Raw genomic sequence first — 19,927 nt, forward strand, 5'->3', positions numbered from 1 at the left:
TTTGTATCTGCAAACTGTGCTGTGCTAATGCACCGACTAGCGGTAATATCATTTTCGGGTGCCAACTTCTGCGAGATGCAGGGAGGATGGAATCACATGTGGTGGTGGGATATCTGTGTTTTATGACAGTAAGAACTGTTTGCATGTTCGTGTTCCTGTTGAAAATGTGTTGCCATTGAAATGTAGATTATACAACAGCCAATGTGTCTTTAACAAGTGAATAATGGGTGTAATTCTGAGTTGATCGCAGCAGGAACTTTGTTAGCAGTTGGGCAAAACCATGTGCACTGCAGGTGGGGCAGATATAACATGTGCAGAGAGAGTTAGATCTGGGTGGGTTATATTGTTTCTGTGCAGGGTAAATACTGTCTGCTTTATTTTTACACTGCAATTTAGATTTCAGTTTGAACTCACCCCACCCAAATCTAACTCTATCTGCACATGTTACATCCTCCCCCCCCCTGCAGTGCACATGGTTTTACCCAACTGCTAACAAATTTGATGCTGCGATCAACTCGGAATTACCCCCAATATGTAATGAAGTGCGCATTCAACAGCAGCCATTGTAGGGAAGGTCAGTTCTCTTAAGGTGGGTACACACTAATAGATATATCTGCTGATCAATTGATCTGCAGATATATCTATGGACGGATCGGGCAGTGTGCTGTGCATACACACTACCCGATCCGTCGGGGACTGACGTCATGAACTGGGCGGGCGTGTACACACTCCCGCCCAATTCAGCTGTCAATCACCGCCGGCCGCCGCAGCATGTGTACGGGCGGTACACACACAGCGACGCGCCAATACATCGGTAGATATATTGACTGTTGCTGTGTTGCGCGACCGAAGCGATACGTCTGTGAACGACGGAGTTCACAGACGTATCGGCTGTACACATTGGCCGACGGTCCCGCGATATATCGGCCGTTCAAGAGAACGGCCGATATATCGACCAGTGTGTACGGGCCTTTAGATTAAGCAAAAAATAAATAAATAGATATACTAGCACTGGTTGTTTAGGAATAAAACAGAACGACTTGTGGAAATTTTTTTTAACAAATTTGTTATAATTACACACAATATATCTAAATCAATAATTAATAAAAGTTAGAAATGGACCACAGTATCTGTGCTTGAATATCTTAATTGCCACAAGTCTCCATAATTTATGGCTGCTAGGACTCAATTCGGTATTCAATAATCAATTCTGTATTCAATTACAGGTTGAGTATCCCATATCCAAATATTCCGAAATACGGACTTTTTTGAGTGAGACTGAGATAGTGAAATCTTTGTTTTTTGATGGCTCAATGTACACAAACTTTATTTAATACACAAAGTTATTAAAAATATTGTATTAAATGACCTTTAGGCTGTGTGTAAAAGGTGTATATGAAACATAAATGAATTGTGTGAATGTACACACACTTTGTTTAATGCACAAAGTTATAAAAAATGTTGTCTAAAATTACTTTCAGGCTGTGTGTATACGGTGTATATGTAACATAAATGCATTCTGTGCTTATATTTAGGTCCCATCACCATGATATCTCATTATGGTATGCAATTATTCCAAAATACGGAAAAATCCGATATCCAAAATACCTCTGGTCCCAAGCATTTGGGATAAGGGATACTCAACCTGTATCATAGTAACCGGACGATACACTTTGCATTGTCCCAATATGCAGTGGGTAAGATGTTAGGCCAGAAACAGATGGTGCAGTCCCCTTATTCCTTAGCTTGGAAAGATTGCTCTGAGTGGCGGGGATCCGTTCGGCCAAGTGATGCTGTGAAGTCCCAAAACATAGGAAGAAACTCCAATTAATGCCAGCATGCTGTCGAGATCCAAGTGGTAAGGCTCAATGCGTTTCGCTGGTATATGTAGCAAGTGGCCACCTCAGTCTCTTTATATACCTTGTTAAATGGCTAAAATTGTATCACCTGCATCAGTCAAACATGAAAACAATACAACAAGCCGGTCTCAAAAGTTACTAAAAAAAATATCAAGTAGATGTTGTGTCGTTATTTACCAGAGTGTTGCCACCCACACACTTTGTCTACTATATGTATGTGTGTGTGTTAGATGTTTGTGTATGCGTCTTAAAGTGGACCCCACAGCATTATAATTTGTAAAGTCTGTCCAGGTAACTACTAAAAATATTGAAAATAAGCAGAAAATTTTGCTGTGAAAAACAGGTTTACCTCGTGGTGTCATATCCTGTATCTTAGGGGCACATGACAACATCCGCTGGGCATGTCATATTTCCAAATCCCAACACACATTTTACTTACAAAGGTGGGCATGTCTTTTTGACAGTGGCACATAGATGGTCTTTCATATGAGAACAGTGTGCTACGTGTTAAGGTAGCTTAATATTAGGCACTCTGCCTCTTCAGTCCAGCATCAGATGCCATTTTGGGTGACAGATGGTTATTCTAACAGAACACAACTAGCTGTAAATTGACAAAGACTGCTTGACACAAAACATACAGTAGCTCAAGCACATTACTTCCAATGTCACCACACACTTGTTTGATGGTAGTGCTGGGGTAATCCTCTGAACACACAGCAGTTCCATCTTAGTGGTGATCCTCTCAGCAGGGAAAAGGTTAACAATGTACAAAGACAACATATTGCTACATAATAAAGAAGTAATAAAATGATATTTGATTAAATGCAAGGGTAACAGAAAATGCACTGTTTTACTTATTTTTCAGGTTTGTTAAATTGATGTTCTGTATTTCATGTTCAGCTCAAATCCATTGTTTAGTTTGTGAAGAATATAATTCCTCCCAGATGTTGTATTAATGTGTTCTGCATTTTTAACCTTCTTTCTTTCTTTCTTTCTTTCTTTCTTTCTTTCTTTCCTACCTACCTACCTACCTACCTAACTGGAGAACAATGTATTTTTTTTCAAAATTTAAATCCTTGGTTAATGTAAGAAAAAGAAAGATTTGTATGTATATATGTGTGTGTTTCTATGATATTCAATACTGTGCAAAAGTTGTAGGCAGGTGTGGAAAAATGTTGCAAACTAAGTATGCTTTTAAAAAATAGAAGTGATAATAGTTTATTTTTATCAATTAACAATATGCAAAGTGAATAAGCAGGAGAGAAAACCAAATCAATATTTGGTGTGACCACCCTATGCCTTCAAAGTAGCATCAATTCTTCTAGGTACACTTATTTCAAACATAACAACAGATCTTGAGTCCCGTTGGAGCGCATTGAGTCCTGTTGGAAAAAGTATGATATATCAATAAAATTATTATTATTATTATTATTATTATTCTGTGGATGTATGTTTGCTCAAATCCTTCTGTTTCTGCATGTAATCTCAGACAGACTCGATGTTGAGGAGATCAGGGCTTTGTGGGGGCCATGTCATCACTTTCAGGACTTCTTGTTCTTTACGATGAAGATAGTTCTTAATGACATTAGCTATATGTTTGGGGCGTCGTCCTGCTGCAGAATAAATTTGGAGCCAATCGGATGCCTCCCTGATTGTATTGCATGATGGATAAGTATCTACATGAAGAGACAGAAACATTTGAGCAAGCATCCACAGAAGATCTGTGGTTAGTTCTCCATGATGTTTGGAACAACTTTCCTGCCGAGTTCCTTTTCAAAACTGTGCAAATGTAACTAGAAGAACTGGTGCTGTTTTGAAGGTAAAGGGTGGTCACACCAAATATTGATTTCTCTTCTGTTCATTCACTTTGCATTTTGTTAATTGATAAAAATAAACTATTAAGTATTCTTACTCTGCAGCATTTTTTCCACACCTGCCTAAAACTTTTGTACAGTATATATACTTTATATATACACTCGTACATATTTAGGCTTATTCAGAGTTACAAACACAAGTCTGTCCCATGGCATAATCACTTTTTAGCATTGGCTGCATTTCCATCTGCTTGTGAATTTAGTAATTATTACTAGAAGCACACAATTACACCAGCCCTATCCTTGGTGTAAGAGACTGGCCTGAAGGCCATTGGCTTCTGCCTACGCTTGCCTCTGAATAGCCAGCAATTACATGTACATACCCACAGCACACATCCAGGGCCGGACTGGTCCACAGGGGTACTGGGGAAACCTCGGTACATGTCTACACACACGGCACACATCCACCGCTGGACTTTTCCTCAGGGGTACTGGGGAAATATTATACTGCACAGGACTATGGTATATTTTAACAGTGCATTACTGTTATTAATCTGATGCATTATCATGCACGTTCTAGCAGTATTTACTATTTATGTATATTTTTCAAGAGGTCCCCACTATGCACTCAGTAACGGTTAGTCAAGCCTCTAAGCATGGGCCCCTACCACCGCATTCCCCCCCATGGGCCTTTCATGCCCCAGTCCAGCACTGCACAGATCAGTAAAGTTAGCCAATGTACACCAACTCAGTCGCAAGTGGGACTGCTGCTGAAATGCATGTAACTATGGATTGTCAGTAGTTGCTGTGCGTTGTGTATGCTTGGACCTGTGCACAACTCTGAATCAGCCCCTTGTGATATTACTGAGTTAGTATAATGCACTGACTGCTATGAGAGACACTTAGGCACAATGTTCTATATATTAACAAGGTGATGGTTATTAATGAACTTATAGGCTACATTTACATGTATTTTACTTGATTATACGGAGGCCTCCACTGTATGTAATGGGTCTTCTTTAAGCTCCTACAAAAATGCCTTTTGCTAAAAGTACTCAAATGGGGAAATTTCAGTTCTCTGCTATGTGCGGTCATGATGTTAGGCTACGCACATCCAGGAGAATTACAATAGCCCAACATTGACAATTTTCCTGCACTCTTTGTGGTGTGTTATGGGAAATTGGCAATACTGGTGTCTGCAAGGTTGCAGCGTCCCCATGGGTTTTTGATGGCACATCAGCAAGAATTGAATTCCATTTATAAAATACCAAATTGTTTAAATGACATAAAATTAGTAAATGAAGTAACAAATTCAGATCTTCAACAGTTGCGATAGGTGAATTACAGAATAACTTCTATCATACTGTAAGTTTCCCTTTTCACTTGACTGGGAAGTTTTGTTTCAAGGCAAGGACACATCGGAAATGTGGGATGCTTTAAAATGGTTGCTTGAAAGCAATATTCACAAATTCATTCCCATGAGAAGTAAACGCAGGAGTACTAAGCACAAACCAATGTGGCTTAATAAGGAGGTCAAGGAAGCAATGATTAATAAGAGGCGTGCTTTCAAAAAATTAAAATCTAATGGAGAGGAGGATTCATTCCGATATTACAAGGAATGCAAAAAAGTAATAAGAGCAGCTAAAATTGTAAACGAAAAGCAAATCGCTGTAGAGAGTAAAACCAATCCTAAAAAGTTTTATAAATATATAAACAGTAAAAGGTTAAAGAAGGAGAACGTAGGCCCATTAAAAGATGAATTGGGAGCTTTGATAAATGACAACAAATTAACATGAAATCTTGAACAACTGTTTTTCCTCATTATTCACCAGGGAGGATGAGCCGGTGACAGTAGTGCATAACGACAGGGAAGGTAATGACTCGTGGCTTGATGCTTGTTTAAATGGGGAAATAGTCCTGGAGAGACTAAGCAAGGTAAAGATTAATAAATCACTAGGCCCAGACGGTTTTCATCCGAGGGTTATTAGGGAGCTTAGGTCACAGCTAGCAAAACCCCTATACTTGATTTCCCATGGTTCAATTAGATCAGGCATGGTACCAAAGGATTGGCGCATGGTAGTGCCTTTATTTAATAAGGGAACTAAAAATAATCCTGGAAACTATAGACCAGTTTAACTTCTATACTGGGTAAAATATTGGAAGGCATTTTGAGGGATAGCATAGAGGAGCTCCTACAGGCTTCTAAGTTTATTAGCAAAAGTCAGCATGGATTTGTAAGGGACAGATCATGTCAAACCAACTTAATTAGCTTCTTCGAGGAAGTGAGCGAGAATCTTGATCAGGGAAAAGCAGTGGACGTGGTGTATTTAGATTTTGCTAAATCCTTCGATACAGTGCCTCATAGGAGACTGATCAACAAATTAAAGAAACTTGGCCTAGGACATACTATTTGTAGATGGATAAGTAATTGGCTGGATAGCAGAGTACAACGAGTAGTGGTCAATGGGATGCTTTCCAGCTGGGAACAGGTAGTCAGCGGAATGCCGCAAGGGTCCGTTCTTGGCCCACTGCTGTTCACTATATTTATTAATGATCTAGGAATAGGCCTGGAAAGCACAGTGTCAATCTTTGCAGGATGATACTAAACTGTGTAAGGTAATTAATTCAGAAGACGATGTGGAGTCTCTACAGAATTACTTATTTAAACTTCAAACCTGGGCGTCTAAATGGAGAATGAGGTTCAATATAGAAAAATGCAAAGTTATGCATTTTGGGACAAAAAACACAGTTGCATTCTACACTCTAGATGGTGAAAATATAGGCGTAACTATGGTGGAAAAAGATGTGGGGGTGCTCATAGATAATAGGCTTAATAACAGTACACAATGTCAAATTGCAGCAAAGAAGGCAAGTAAAGTGCTAGCGTGCATTAAACGGAGCATTGAGACAAGGGACGAGGATGTAATCCAGCCGCTGTACAAATCATTGGTACATCCGCACCTGGAATATTGTGTTCCGTTCTGGGCACCGTATTATAAAAAAGATATCCGAGAACTAGAAACAGTTCAAAGAAGAGCTATTAAATTAATTAAAGGGTTAGAGACACTGGAGTACGAGGAAAGGCTTACTAGGTTAAATATGTATACACTAGAAAAGAGGCGACTAAGAGGAGACATTATTAATATCTTCAAATATGTAAAGGGTCATTACAAGGAGCTAGCAGCGGATTTGTTTATTAAAAGAACTCTATATAGGACGCGTGGGCACTTGCTGAGGCTAGAGGAGAGAAAATTCCGTACACAACGTAGGAAAGGGTTCTTCACGGTAAGAGCAATAAAGATTTGGAACTCCCTGCCGTAGAAGGTAATGGCAGACTCTGTAAATGCATTTAAAAATGGATTGGACAAATTTCTAACGGTAAAATGTATCCAGGGCTATAGCATTTAACATATGACATTAAATTATCTGGGAGTGGTAAGATTCATAGCTGTCAATTGATACTAAACCATTACTCCAGCAGGCGCATTATAATATGAACAGATTAACACACAATACAGGTTGAACCCGATGGGCATTTTGCCTCTTTTCAACCTCACTGACTATATAACTATGTAATTTAAGCATTCTTGTGACACATCTATCCCATTGTTTCGGAATCTAAGTTTTTTGCACAATTTTTAATCTCCTTAGCTTTATGTTTGCAAATATGTGATATCCACTGGTGAGTTATGCAAAGGTGGTCACAATATGGTCTCCTCCATTTATTTATATGATCACTGAATTAAAATGCCATCTGTTTTAAAGTTTGATGTGACATGCTCTATAAAAAATATTGTGTATATGTTTGACCATGTCCTAATCTATTTCCCATTTTGTTTGTACTGTTTATTGGAAAAGCAAATCTCTATGGATATGTTTACATTTGATTGGCTGCTGCTGGATCTTGAAACTCTTTAGTCTAGTCTAAAAATTTTCATAAGTTATCGTGTGATTTATTATACACAGGACTGTCTATGCAAACCTATTGTGTACAACTTGTTTCTCTATTCATCATGTTTTCTCAATTGATATGCAGATATGAGATTTTCTCCGAAATGCATGAACATATGGTTTTCCAGATAATTTGTTTTTTTCATAATTTGGAGATCAAAGCGTAAAATATACTAAAAGAAATTGATTAAAAAATGTCCAATCTTTCCTTCCACGGCATCAACCATCTCACTGCTTACCAATTACTATAGCAGTGCAAAGGCTACAGGTGGAAATCCTGTTTGGTCATGACTTTTACTTCTCTAGTTTCCATAGAAGTGATCCCATACCTGCATATAATGTCACAGACAACAGTAATAGAAAGCACTTCTTAACGTCTAATCAATGGGTGGTGCTGATTCACAGACTATATTGCGGTTCTAAATAAGTTAAGACACATGTTCTAAGTCTTTAATATATACTTTCCCATTTTTTGTTAGTTTCTTTCCTATTAGACACATAGGGGGAAATTCAAATGTTTTGAAGAGTCAGTTGGGTGTCTGTTTTTTTCCTGTCTATTGGACACCCTAGTGACTTTTCAAATAATTGAATATCCCCAATATATTTTTTATCCATTCTAAAAAGAATAAATCTTGTTTTATATTTACTTGTTTAGGGAACTTTTATTTATAGACTATACTCATTGGTGTTAAGATGCATTGGGTCAGTCTAAGGGTGGTATCCCATTACACGCAATAGTGCTGCGGCACGCGGAGTATAATCCTTGATAAGTGCCGGAATCAGGAGTAGGAGCGCGCCGCATAAGGGGTAATTGGATAGCCCCCGGCGAACTAATTAGCCGCAATTGTCGAGTGTGGTATGCTATTGTTTACTTAAAATATAAATGGTATTCAATTTTTAACCATTTTATTTTTTCTTATTATTAAATCAGCACCAATAGGCACCAGCCTGCTTGGAATTGCGTCCTCTGTTTTTAATGCATTATATAAATGTATTGTCAGTTCTTTGAAAGCAATTATTATAAGTCAGACTGTCTGGTTTTCTCTGTCTAGATTCTCTGCAAGCTCAGCTCATAAATATTGGAGTTATTCCTACATTAGTGAAGCTCCTAGGCGTTCATTCTCAGAACACTGCGCTGACAGAGATGTGCCTTGTTGCATTTGGAAATTTAGCAGAGCTTGGTAAGTATGCTAAATGCATAATAATAATAATAATAATAATAAATGCTGCTTTCTTAGAGGAATCATTTACTGAATATCCCTTCCATTCTCCTCTATAACTTGAATAACATGGTAACCCATATTCTACTATTTTGCAGTATGGAGTGCTCTAGTAGACTGTGCCTCTCTGTAGGACTAGATGTCCTTTATATCCAGAGTCCATGTAAGGGCCATCTATTTGAGATCAGTATGATTTCCTAACTGACTGGATCCCGGCAGTCAAAATACCGACACCAGAATCCCGACCTCAAGAGCACGCTGCGGGCCCGGTGGCGAAGGAAGGTTCTATTCCCCCTCTGCTCTGGTGGTGGCGTGGACCACCACACAAGTGGTGTTCCTGGCTGGTGGTCGGGATTCTGACCGTCTACATTTCAATAGCTGTCAGGATTTAGACTGCCGGGATCCCAACAGTCAGGAATATAACTGCATACCACCTATTCATGTATTTGAAAGTGGGCTTATGATGTATAACTTCTGATATAACTGAGTAAGGAGAGCTCACAGTAAAGAGTTCTTTAAATTTATCCATATTTCCTAGTCTAGTTAAACAATATATGCTACACAAGATGCACAGATATGGCTGTTCAGAACCTATGGAATGCAAATTGGAGCAATCAGCTGATTACACCACACTAGCAAAATAGTCAATGACCAAGCAGGTATTACTTGGTCGCTGGTGTGTAGAACTGCATGGCATCTGGGCAATCAGAGCTTGATCAAAAATGCTGATTGTTTTGGTCCCATTTGTGGCCAATTTGAAGTTTGTTTGTTTTTGTCTTTTTTTTTTTAACAAGAAAACCCAAAACCTGAGCCAAAAATAGAATAAGGTAAAGGAGAAAGGGACAGGAAGCATGCTGATGCTTGTCAGGTAACAAGAGCTGGCTGAATGAAAGTGGTCTTGTAAGTGTTCTACGTCACCATAAAATGCCCATTTATCCTAGGATTGTTAGTATGTGACTTTATACATAGAATGCAATTGACTAATATTTTTATCAAAATCACCAGGTGACCAGTTGTACATACCTGAATGTTTCCTCTTTAATCTTTTTTTTATTTTTTTTATTCATATATTTAGAATCCAGTAAAGAGCAGTTTGCTTCTACAAATGTTGCAGATGAACTTGTAAAACTTTTTAAAAAGCAAACAGAACATGAAAAGAGAGAGATGATTTTTGAAGTTCTGGCTCCTTTGGCTGAAAATGGTGAGAATTAATTTAGAATGATTGCTTAAGGACAAATGTTTTATTACAGTTTTACTAGTAAAATGTTCTTTTAATCACTTAACTAGCATGGTCGGATCACATGCAACCGTGACGCCCCACTGCATCCCCCAGTTTTTGACGAACAGATCAGTTCTCCAGATGTGCATAATATAATTTCTCTTACGTCCTAGAGGATGCTGGGGACCATGGGGTATAGACGTGCTCCGCAGGAGACATGGGCACCTAAAAAGAACACTTCCTATGGGTGTGCACTGGCTCCTCCCTCTATGCCCCTCCTCCAGACCTCAGTTAGATTCTGTGCCCAGAGGAGAAAGGGTACACTGCAGAGAGCTCTCCTGAGTTTTCTGTAGAAAAAGAATTTTGTTAGGTTTTTTTATTTTCAGGGAGTCCTGTTGGCAACAGGCTCCCTGCATCGTGGGACTGAGGGGAGAGAAGCATACCTACTTAACTGATAGGCTCTGCTTCTTAGGCTACTGGACACCATTAGCTCCAGAGGGAGTCGGAACACAGGTCTCACCCTGGGGTTCGTCCCGGAGCCGCGCCGCCGTCCTCCTCACAGATGCCGGAAGATAGAAGCCGGGTGAGTATGAGAAGATAGAAGACATATCAGGCGGCAGAAGACTTCAGATCTTCGTGAGGTAATTGTGCCCTGGGCAGCAATAATCCTCAATTTTGGGCACAATAGAGTATGATTAGACAGTAAATCACAGATCCCCCGCCATTTTATTACAACTGCACTGGGACCGAAGCCCGCCGTTGGGGGGGCGGAGCTTGATCCTCAGCACTAACCAGCACCATTTTCTCCACAGAAGCTGCATGAGAACGCTGGCTCCCCGGTCTCGCCCCTGCTGAACACTTCACAGGCTGGAAAAAGAGGAGGGGGGGCACATTGGTAACGCAGTGAGTGGGAATTTGGATAGTATATAAAAAAAGCACTATCTGGTCATTTTGTTTTTCCAGTGTTATTTGAGCGCTGGGTGTGTGCTGGCATACTCTCTCTCTGTCTCTCCAAAGGGCCTGGTTGGGGATTTGTCCCCTTATAGGTATTTTTCTGTGTGTGTGGGGTGTCGGTACGTGCGTGTCGACATGTCTGAGGCGGAAGGCTTCTCCAAGGAGGAGGTGGAGCAAATGAGTGGTGTGTCCCCATCAGTTGTGCCGACTCAGGAATGGATGGACATGTGGCATATGTTGAATGCAAGTGTGGCTTCTTTACATAAGAGGCTTGATCAGGCTGAATCAGGGGAGGCATCAGGGGGTCAATCCTCGGATTGGACCGACTCACAGGGCCCGTCGGGGTCTCAAAAACGTCCCTTGGCACAAATTGTGGACACTACTACCGACACGGACTCTGATTCCAGTGTCGACTATGATGAAGTAAAATTGCACCCTAAGGTGACAAAAAGCATTCAGTGTATGATTGTGGCAATAAGGAATGTGTTGCATATTGCTGATGAACCCTCTGTTCCAGACACGAGGGTACACATGTTTAAGGGAAAGAAACAGATTATAAATTTTCCCACATCTCATGAACTAAATGAGTTTTCTCTATCGTCCTAGTGGATGCTGGGGTTCCTGAAAGGACCATGGGGAATAGCGGCTCCGCAGGAGACACGGCACAAAAGTAAAGCTTTCCGATCAGGTGGTGTGCACTGGCTCCTCCCCCTATGACCCTCCTCCAAGCCAGTTAGATTTTTGTGCCCGGCCGAGAAGGGTGCAATCTAGGTGGCTCTCCTAAAGAGCTGCTTAGAAAAGTTTAGCTTAGGTTTTTTATTTTACAGTGAGTCCTGCTGGCAACAGGATCACTGCAACGAGGGACTTAGGGGAGAAGAAGTGAACTCACCTGCGTGCAGGATGGATTGGCTTCTTGGCTACTGGACATCAGCTCCAGAGGGACGATCACAGGTACAGCCTGGATGGTCACCGGAGCCTTGCCGCCGGCCCCCTTGCAGATGCTGAAGTAAGAAGAGGTCCAGAATCGGCGGCAGAAGACTCCTCAGTCTTCTAAAGGTAGCGCACAGCACTGCAGCTGTGCGCCATTTTCCTCTCGGCACACTTCACACGGCAGTCACTGAGGGTGCAGGGCGCTGGGAGGGGGGCGCCCTGGGAGGCAAATGAATACCTATTTTGGCTAAAAATACCTCACATATAGCCTCCGGAGGCTATATGGAGATATTTAACCCCTGCCAGAATCCGTTAAGAGCGGGAGACGAGGCCGCCGAAAAAGGGGCGGGGCCTATCTCCTCAGCACACAGCGCCATTTTCCCTCACAGAAAGGCTGGAGGGAAGGCTCCCAGGCTCTCCCCTGCACTGTACTACAGAAACAGGGTTAAAACAGAGAGGGGGGGCACTAAATTGGCGTTAGAAATATATAAAAAAGATGCTATAAGGGAAAACACTTATATAAGGTTGTCCCTATATAATTATAACATTTTTGGTGTGTGCTGGTAAACTCTCCCTCTGTCTCTCCAAAGGGCTAGTGGGTCCTGTCCTCTATCAGAGCATTCCCTGTGTGTGTGCTGTGTGTCGGTACGTGTGTGTCGACATGTATGAGGACGATGTTGGTGAGGAGGCGGAGCAATTGCCTGTAATGGTGATGTCACTCTCTAGGGAGTCGACACCGGAATGGATGGCTTATTTAGGGAATTACGTGATAATGTCAACACGCTGCAAGGTCGGTTGACGACATGAGACGGCCGACAATTAGTACCGGTCCAGACGTCTCAAAAACACCGTCAGGGGTTTTAAAACGCCCGTTTATTTTAGTCGGTCGACACAGACACAGACAGGGACACTGAATCCAGTGTCGACGGTGAATAAACAAACGTATTCCTTATTAGGGCCACACGTTAAAGGCAATGAAGGAGGTGTTACATATTTCTGATACTACAAGTACCACAAAAGAGGGTATTATGTGGGATGTGAAAAAACTACCGTAGTTTTTCCTGAATCAGATAAATTAAATAAAGTGTGTGATGATGCGTGGGTTCCCCCCGATAGAAAATTATGGGCGGTATACCCTTTCCCGCCAGAAGTTAGGGCGCGTTGGGAAACACCCCTTAGGGTGGATAAGGCGCTCACACGCTTATCAAAACAAGTGGCGGTACCGTCTATAGATAGGGCCGTCCTCAAGGAGCCAGCTGACAGGAGGCTGGAAAATATCATAAAAAGTATATACACACATACTGGTGTTATACTGCGACCAGCGATCGCCTCAGCCTGGATGTGCAGAGCTGGGGTGGCTTGGTCGGATTCCCTGACTAAAAATATTGATACCCTTGACAGGGACAGTATTTTATTGACTATAGAGCATTTAAAGGATGCATTTCTATATATGCGAGATGCACAGAGGGATATTTGCACTCTGGCATCAAGAGTAAATGCGATGTCCATATCTGCCAGAAGATGTTATGGACACGACAGTGGTCAGGTGATGCAGATTCCAAACGGCACAAAGGTGTATTGCCGTATAAAGGAAGAGGAGTTATTTGGGGTCGGTCCATCGGACCTGGTGGCCACGGCAACTGCTGGAAAATCCGCCGTTTTTACCCTAAGTCACATCTCTGCAGAAAAAGACACCGTCTTTTCAGCCTCAGTCCTTTCGTCCCTATAAGATCATATCTGCCCAGGGATAGAGGAAAGGGAAGAAGACTGCAGCAGGCAGCCCATTCCCAGGAACAGAAGCGTTCCACCGCTTCTGACAAGTTCTCAGCATGGCGCTGAGACCGTACAGGACCCCTGGATCCTACAAGTAGTATCCCAGGGGTACAGATTGGAATGTCGAGACGTTTCCCCTTCGCAGGCTCCTGAAGTCTGCTTTACCAAGGTCTCCCTCCGACAAGGAGGCAGTATGGGAAAAATTCACAAGCTGTATTCCCAGCAGGTGATAATTAAATTACCCCTCCTACTACAAGAAAAGGGGTATTATTCCACACTATATTGTGGTACTGAAGCCAGAAGGCTAGGTGAGACTTATTCTAAAAAATTTTTTGAACACTTGCAAAGGTTCAAATCAAGATGGAGTCACTCAGAGCAGTGATAACGAACCAGGAAGAAGGGGACTATATAGTGTCCCGGGACATCAGGGATGCTTACCTCTATGTCCCAAATTTGCCCTTCTCACTAAGGGTACCTCAGGTTCGTGGTGCAGAACTGTCACTATCAGTTTCAGACGCTGCCGTTTGGATTGTCCACGGCACCCCGGGTCTTTACCAAGGTAATGGCCGAAATGATGATTCTTCTTCAAAGAAAAGGCGTCTTAATTATCCCTTACTTGGACGATCTCCTGATAAGGGCATAGTCCAGGGAACAGTTGGAGGTCGGAGTAGCACTATCTCGGATACTGCTACAACAGCACGGGTGGATTCTAAATATTCCAAAATCGCAGCTGATCCCGACGACACGTCTGCTGTGCCTAGGGATGATTCTGGACACAGTCCAGAAAAAGGTGTTTCTCCCGGAAGAGAAAGCCAGGGAGTTATCCGAGCTAGTCAGGAACCTCCTAAAAACAGTGCATCATTGCACAAGGGTCCTGGTAAAAATGGTGGCTTCCTACGAAGCAATTCCATTCGGCAGATTTCACGCAAGAACTTTTCAGTGGGATCTGCTGGACAAATGGTCCGGATCGCATCTTCAGATGCATCAGCGGATAACCCTATATCCAAGGACAAGGGTGTCTCTCCTGTGGTGGTTATAGAGTGCTCATCTTCTAGAGGGCCGCAGATTCGGCATTCAGGATTGGATGCTTGTGACCACGGAGCCCAGCCCGAGAGGCTGGGGAGCAGTCACACAAGGAAAAAATTTCCAGGGAGTGTGATCAAGTCTGGAGACTTTTCTCCACATAAATATACTGGAGCTAAGGGTAAATTTATAATGCTCTAAGCTTAGCAAGACCTCTGCTTCAAGGTCAGCCGGTATTGATCCAGTGGGAAAAACATCACGGCAGTCGCCCACGTAAACAGACAGGGCGACACAAGAAGCAGGAGGGCAATGGCAAAAACTGCAAGGACTTTTCGCTGGGCGGAAAATCATGTGATAGCACTGTCAGCAGTGTTTCATCCCGGGAATGGAAACTGGGAAGCAGACTTCCTCAGCAGGCACGACCTCCACCCGGGAGAGTGGAAACTTCATCGGGAAGTTTTTTCCACATGATTGTAAACCGTTGGGAAATACCAAAGGTGGACATGATGGCGTCCCGTCTGAACAAAAAACGGGACAGGTATTGCGCCAGGTCAAGAGACCCTCAGGCAATAGCTGTGGACGTTCTGGTAACACCGTGGGTGTACCAGTCGGTGTATGTGTTCCCTCCTCTGCTTCTCATACCTAAGGTGCTGAGAACTATAAGACGTAGAGGAGTAAGAACTATACTCATGGCTCCGGATTGGCCAAGAAGGACTTGGTACCCGGAACTTCAAGAGATGCTTACAGAGGTCTTATGGCCTCTGCCGCTAAGAAGGGACTTGCTTCAGCAAGTACCATGTCTGTTCCAAGACTTACCGCAGCTGCGTTTGTCGGCATGGCGGTGGAAAGCCGGATCCTAAGGGAAAAAGGCATTCCGGAAGAGGTCATTCCTACCCTGGTCAAAGCCAGAAAGGAGGTGACCGCACAACATTATCACCACATGTGGCGAAAATATGTTGCGTGGTGTGAGGCCAGGAAGGCCCCACAAAGAAATTTCAACTCGGTCGTTTCCTGCATTTCCTGCAAACAGGAGTGTCTATGGGTCTCAAATTGGGGTCCATTAAGGTTCAAATTTCGGCCCTGTCGATTTTCTTCCAGAAAGAATTGGCTTCAGTTCCTGAAGTCCAGAAGTTTGTCAAGGGAGTATTGCATATACAACCCCCTTTTGTGCCTCCAGTGGCACTGTGGGATCTCAACGTAGTTCTGGGATTCCTCAAATCACATTGGTTTAAAACCAGTCAAATCTGTGGATTTGAAGCATCTCACATGAAAAGTGACCATGCTCTTGGCCCTGGCCTGGACCAGGCGAGTGTCAAATTGGTGGTTTTTTCTCAAAAAAGCCCATATCTGTTTGTCCATTCGGACAGGGCAGAGCTGCGGACTCGTCCCCAGTTCTCTCCCTAAGGTGGTGTCAGTGTTTCACCTGAACCAGCTTATTGTGGTGCCTTGCACCTACTAGGGACTTGGAGGACTCCAAGTTGCTAGATGTTGTCAGGGCCCTGAAAAAATGTTCCAGGACGGCTGGAGTCAGGAAAACTGACTTGCTGTTATCCTGTATGCACCCAACAAACTGGGTGCTCTTGCTTCTAAGCAGACTATTGCTAGTTGGATGTGTAATACAATTCAGCTTGCACATTCTGTGGCAGGCCTGCCACAGCCAAAATATGTAAATGCCCATTCCACAAGGAAGGTGGGCTCATCTTGGGCGGCTGCCCGAGGGGTCTCGGCTTTACAACTTTGCCGAGCAGCTACTTGGTCAGGGGCAAACACGTTTGCTAAATTCTACAAATTTGATACCCTGGCTAAGGAGGACCTGGAGTTCTCTCATTCGGTGCTGCAGAGTCATCCGCACTCTCCCGCCCGTTTGGGAGCTTTGGTATAATCCCCATGGTCCTTTCAGGAACCCCAGCATCCACTAGGACGATAGAGAAAATAAGAATTTACTTACCGATAATTCTATTTCTCGGAGTCCGTAGTGGATGCTGGGCGCCCATCCCAAGTGCGGATTATCTGCAATACTTGTACATAGTTACAAAAATCGGGTTATTATTGTTGTGAGCCATCTTTTCAGAGGCTCCGCTGTTATCATACTGTTAACTGGGTTTAGATCACAAGTTGTACGGTGTGATTGGTGTGGCTGGTATGAGTCTTACCCGGGATTCAAAATTCCTCCCTTATTGTGTACGCTCGTCCGGGCACAGTACCTAACTGGCTTGGAGGAGGGTCATAGGGGGAGGAGCCAGTGCACACCACCTGATCGGAAAGCTTTACTTTTGTGCCCTGTCTCCTGCGGAGCCGCTATTCCCCATGGTCCTTTCAGGAACCCCAGCATCCACTACGGACTCCGAGAAATAGAATTATCGGTAAGTAAATTCTTATTATTTGAAAAGGCTTGGGAGACTCCGGAAAAGAGACCGCAGATCCCCAAAAGAATTTATATGGCATACCCCTTCCCTAAACAGGACAGGGTGCGTTGGGAATCACCTCCCACTGTGGACAAGGCCTTAACGCGTCTGTCCAAGAAAGTGGCGCTACCGTCTCCAGACACAGCGACCCTCAAGGATCCTGCGGATCGCAGGCAGGAGACTACTTTAAAGTCTATTTATTCGCATACTGGAGCTGTGCGAAGACCAACAATTGCGTCGGCATGGGTATGTAGCGCAATTTCAGCATGGACAGATGATCTAACCGCTGAATTTGGTACCATGGATAGAGATACTGTATTGTTAATTCTAGCCCATATATTAAAGATGCAGTCTTATTTATGAGAGATGCTCCAAAGGGATATTGGATTGCTGGCTTCCAATGCCATGTCTATCTCAGCGAGACGATCCTTATGGACTCGCCAATGGACGGGGGATGCGGATTCAAAAAAGCATATGGAAGTCCTACCCTATAAGGCAGACGTATTGTTTGGGGATGGGCTGACGGACCTGGTTTCCACAGCTACCGCAGGTAAATAATTTTTTTTTACCATTTATTCCCCAACGGCAAAAGAAAATACCACCGTATCAGATGCAGTCCTTTCGGTTGCAAAAGTCCAGAAGAGGTCGGGGGTCCTCCTTCCTTGCCAGAGATAAGGCTAGAGGGAAAAGAGCACCCACTTCGGCCGGTGCCCAGGAACAAAAGTCCTCCCCAGCTACTACAAAATCCTTGGCATGACGCTGGGGCTCCCCTGCGGGACTCCGCACCGGTGGGGGCACGTCTTCGACTTTTCAGCCAGGCCTGGGTCAGCTCAGACCTGAATCCTTGGGTGTTGGAAATAGTTTCCCAGGGTTACAAACTGGAATTTGAGGAGGTGCCCCCGCGACGATTTTTCAAGTCGGCATTACCAGCTACTACACCAGATCGGAATGTAGTGTTAGCTGCAATTCAAACGCTGTGTCTACAGCGAGTAATTATCAGGGTTCCCTTGAACCAGCAGGGAAGAGGCTACTACTCAACCCTCTTTGTGGTCCCGAAACCGGACGGTTCGGTAAAACCTATTTTGAATCTAAAATCCCTAAACCTGTACATGAAAAGATTCAAATTCAAGATGGAATCGCTCAGGGCGATTATAGCCAGTATGGAGGAGGGGGAGTTTATGGTGTCACTGGACATAAAGGATGCGTACCTTCATGTCCCCATATATCCCTCCCATCAGGAGTACCTGAGATTCGCTGTACAGGATTGTCATTACCAATTTCAGACTTTGCCGTTTGGGCTTTCCACGGTCCCAAGGATTTTCATCAAGATAATGGCGGAAATGATGGTGGTCCTGCGCAAGCATGGAGTCACAATTATCCCATACTTGGACGATCTCCTGATAAAGACGAGATCAAGAGAGAAATTGCTGAGCAGTGTAACGCTCTCTCTGAGAGTGCGCCAGCAACACGTTTGGATTCTGAATCTACCGAAGTCACAGTTGATTCCGACAACTCGACTAACGTTCCTAGGTATGATACTGGATACGGAACAAATGAAGGTTTTTCTCCCGTTGGAAAAAGCCCAGGACATCCAGAACATGGTCAGAGACCTGCTAAAACCGAAAAGGGTGTCAGTTCATCAATACACTCGAGTTCTGGGAAAAAGGGTGGTGGCCTACGAGGCCATCCCCTTCGGCAGGTTCCATGCGAAGACGTTTCAATGGGACCTTCTGGACAAATGGTCCGGGTCGCATCTGCACTTACATCGGAAAATAACTCTGTCCCCAGGGGCCAGGGTGTCTCTCCTATGGTGGCTGCAAAGTGCTCACCTGCTGGAGGGTCGCAGGTTCGGAATTCAGGACTGGATCCTGGTAACCACGGACGCGAGCCTCCAAGGGTGGGGAGCAGTCACCCAAGGAAGAAATTTTCAGGGACTGTGGTCAGACCAGGAGTTCTGTCTACACATCAATGTGTTGGAACTCAGGGCCATATACAACGGCCTTCGACAAACGGAGAGTCTTCTTCGAAACCTACCAGTTCTGATTCAATCAGACAATGTCACAGCAGTGGCTCATGTGAACCGCCAAGGCGGGACAAGAAGCAGAGTCGCGATAGCGGAAGCCACAAGGATTCTTTGCTGGGCTTAAAATTACGTAAGCGCTCTGTCTGCTGTCTTCATTCCGGGAGTGGACAACTGGGAAGCAGACTTACTCAGCAGACACGATCTCCATCCAGGAGAGTGGGGACTTCATCAAGAAGTCTTTGCAGACATAACACGTCTTTGGGGAATTCCTCAAATAGACATGATGGCGTCACGCCTCAACAAAAAGCTTCAAAGGTATTGTGCCAGGTCTCGGGACCCTCAGGCAGTAGCAGTAGACGCCCTGGTAACGCCGTGGGTGTTTCCTCCTCTTCCTCTCATCACAAACTCATATCTTCAAGAGATGCTCGCAGGAGATCCCTGGCCTCTCACTCTGAGGGAGGACCTCTTGCAACAGGGGCCCTGTATATTCCAAGGCTTACCGCGGTTACGTTTGACGGCATGGCGGTTGAACGCCGAATCCTAGCGGAGAAGGGGATTCCGGAGGAGGTCATCCCTACTTTAATAAAGGCTAGGAATGAGGTGACGGTGAAACACTTTCGCCAGATACGGTGATAATATGTGTCTTGGTGTGAAACCAAGAACGCGCCTATGGAAGATTTTCATCTGGGGAGTTTTCTCCACTTCCTGCAGACAGGAGTGGATATGGGACTGAAATTAGGTTCTGTTAAGGTACAA

The 19,927-nt window shown here is 43.8% G+C and overlaps 1 protein-coding gene across 9 annotated transcripts in view; it reads left to right on the forward strand.

The window, feature by feature from the left end:
* Positions 1-19,927, forward strand: part of RAP1GDS1 (Rap1 GTPase-GDP dissociation stimulator 1) — a 297,477-nt gene that overhangs the window by 162,934 nt on the left and 114,616 nt on the right. For all 9 annotated transcript variants that reach the window (XM_063917603.1, XM_063917632.1, XM_063917621.1 and 6 more), the window contains 2 exons: positions 8,677-8,805; positions 9,920-10,045. In XM_063917603.1, coding sequence (XP_063773673.1) covers positions 8,677-8,805; positions 9,920-10,045 — 255 coding nt within the window. The remainder of the gene's footprint in view (positions 1-8,676; positions 8,806-9,919; positions 10,046-19,927) is intronic.

Source organism: Pseudophryne corroboree, chromosome 1 (genome assembly GCF_028390025.1).
Source record: "Pseudophryne corroboree isolate aPseCor3 chromosome 1, aPseCor3.hap2, whole genome shotgun sequence".
Taxonomy (NCBI): domain Eukaryota; kingdom Metazoa; phylum Chordata; class Amphibia; order Anura; family Myobatrachidae; genus Pseudophryne; species Pseudophryne corroboree.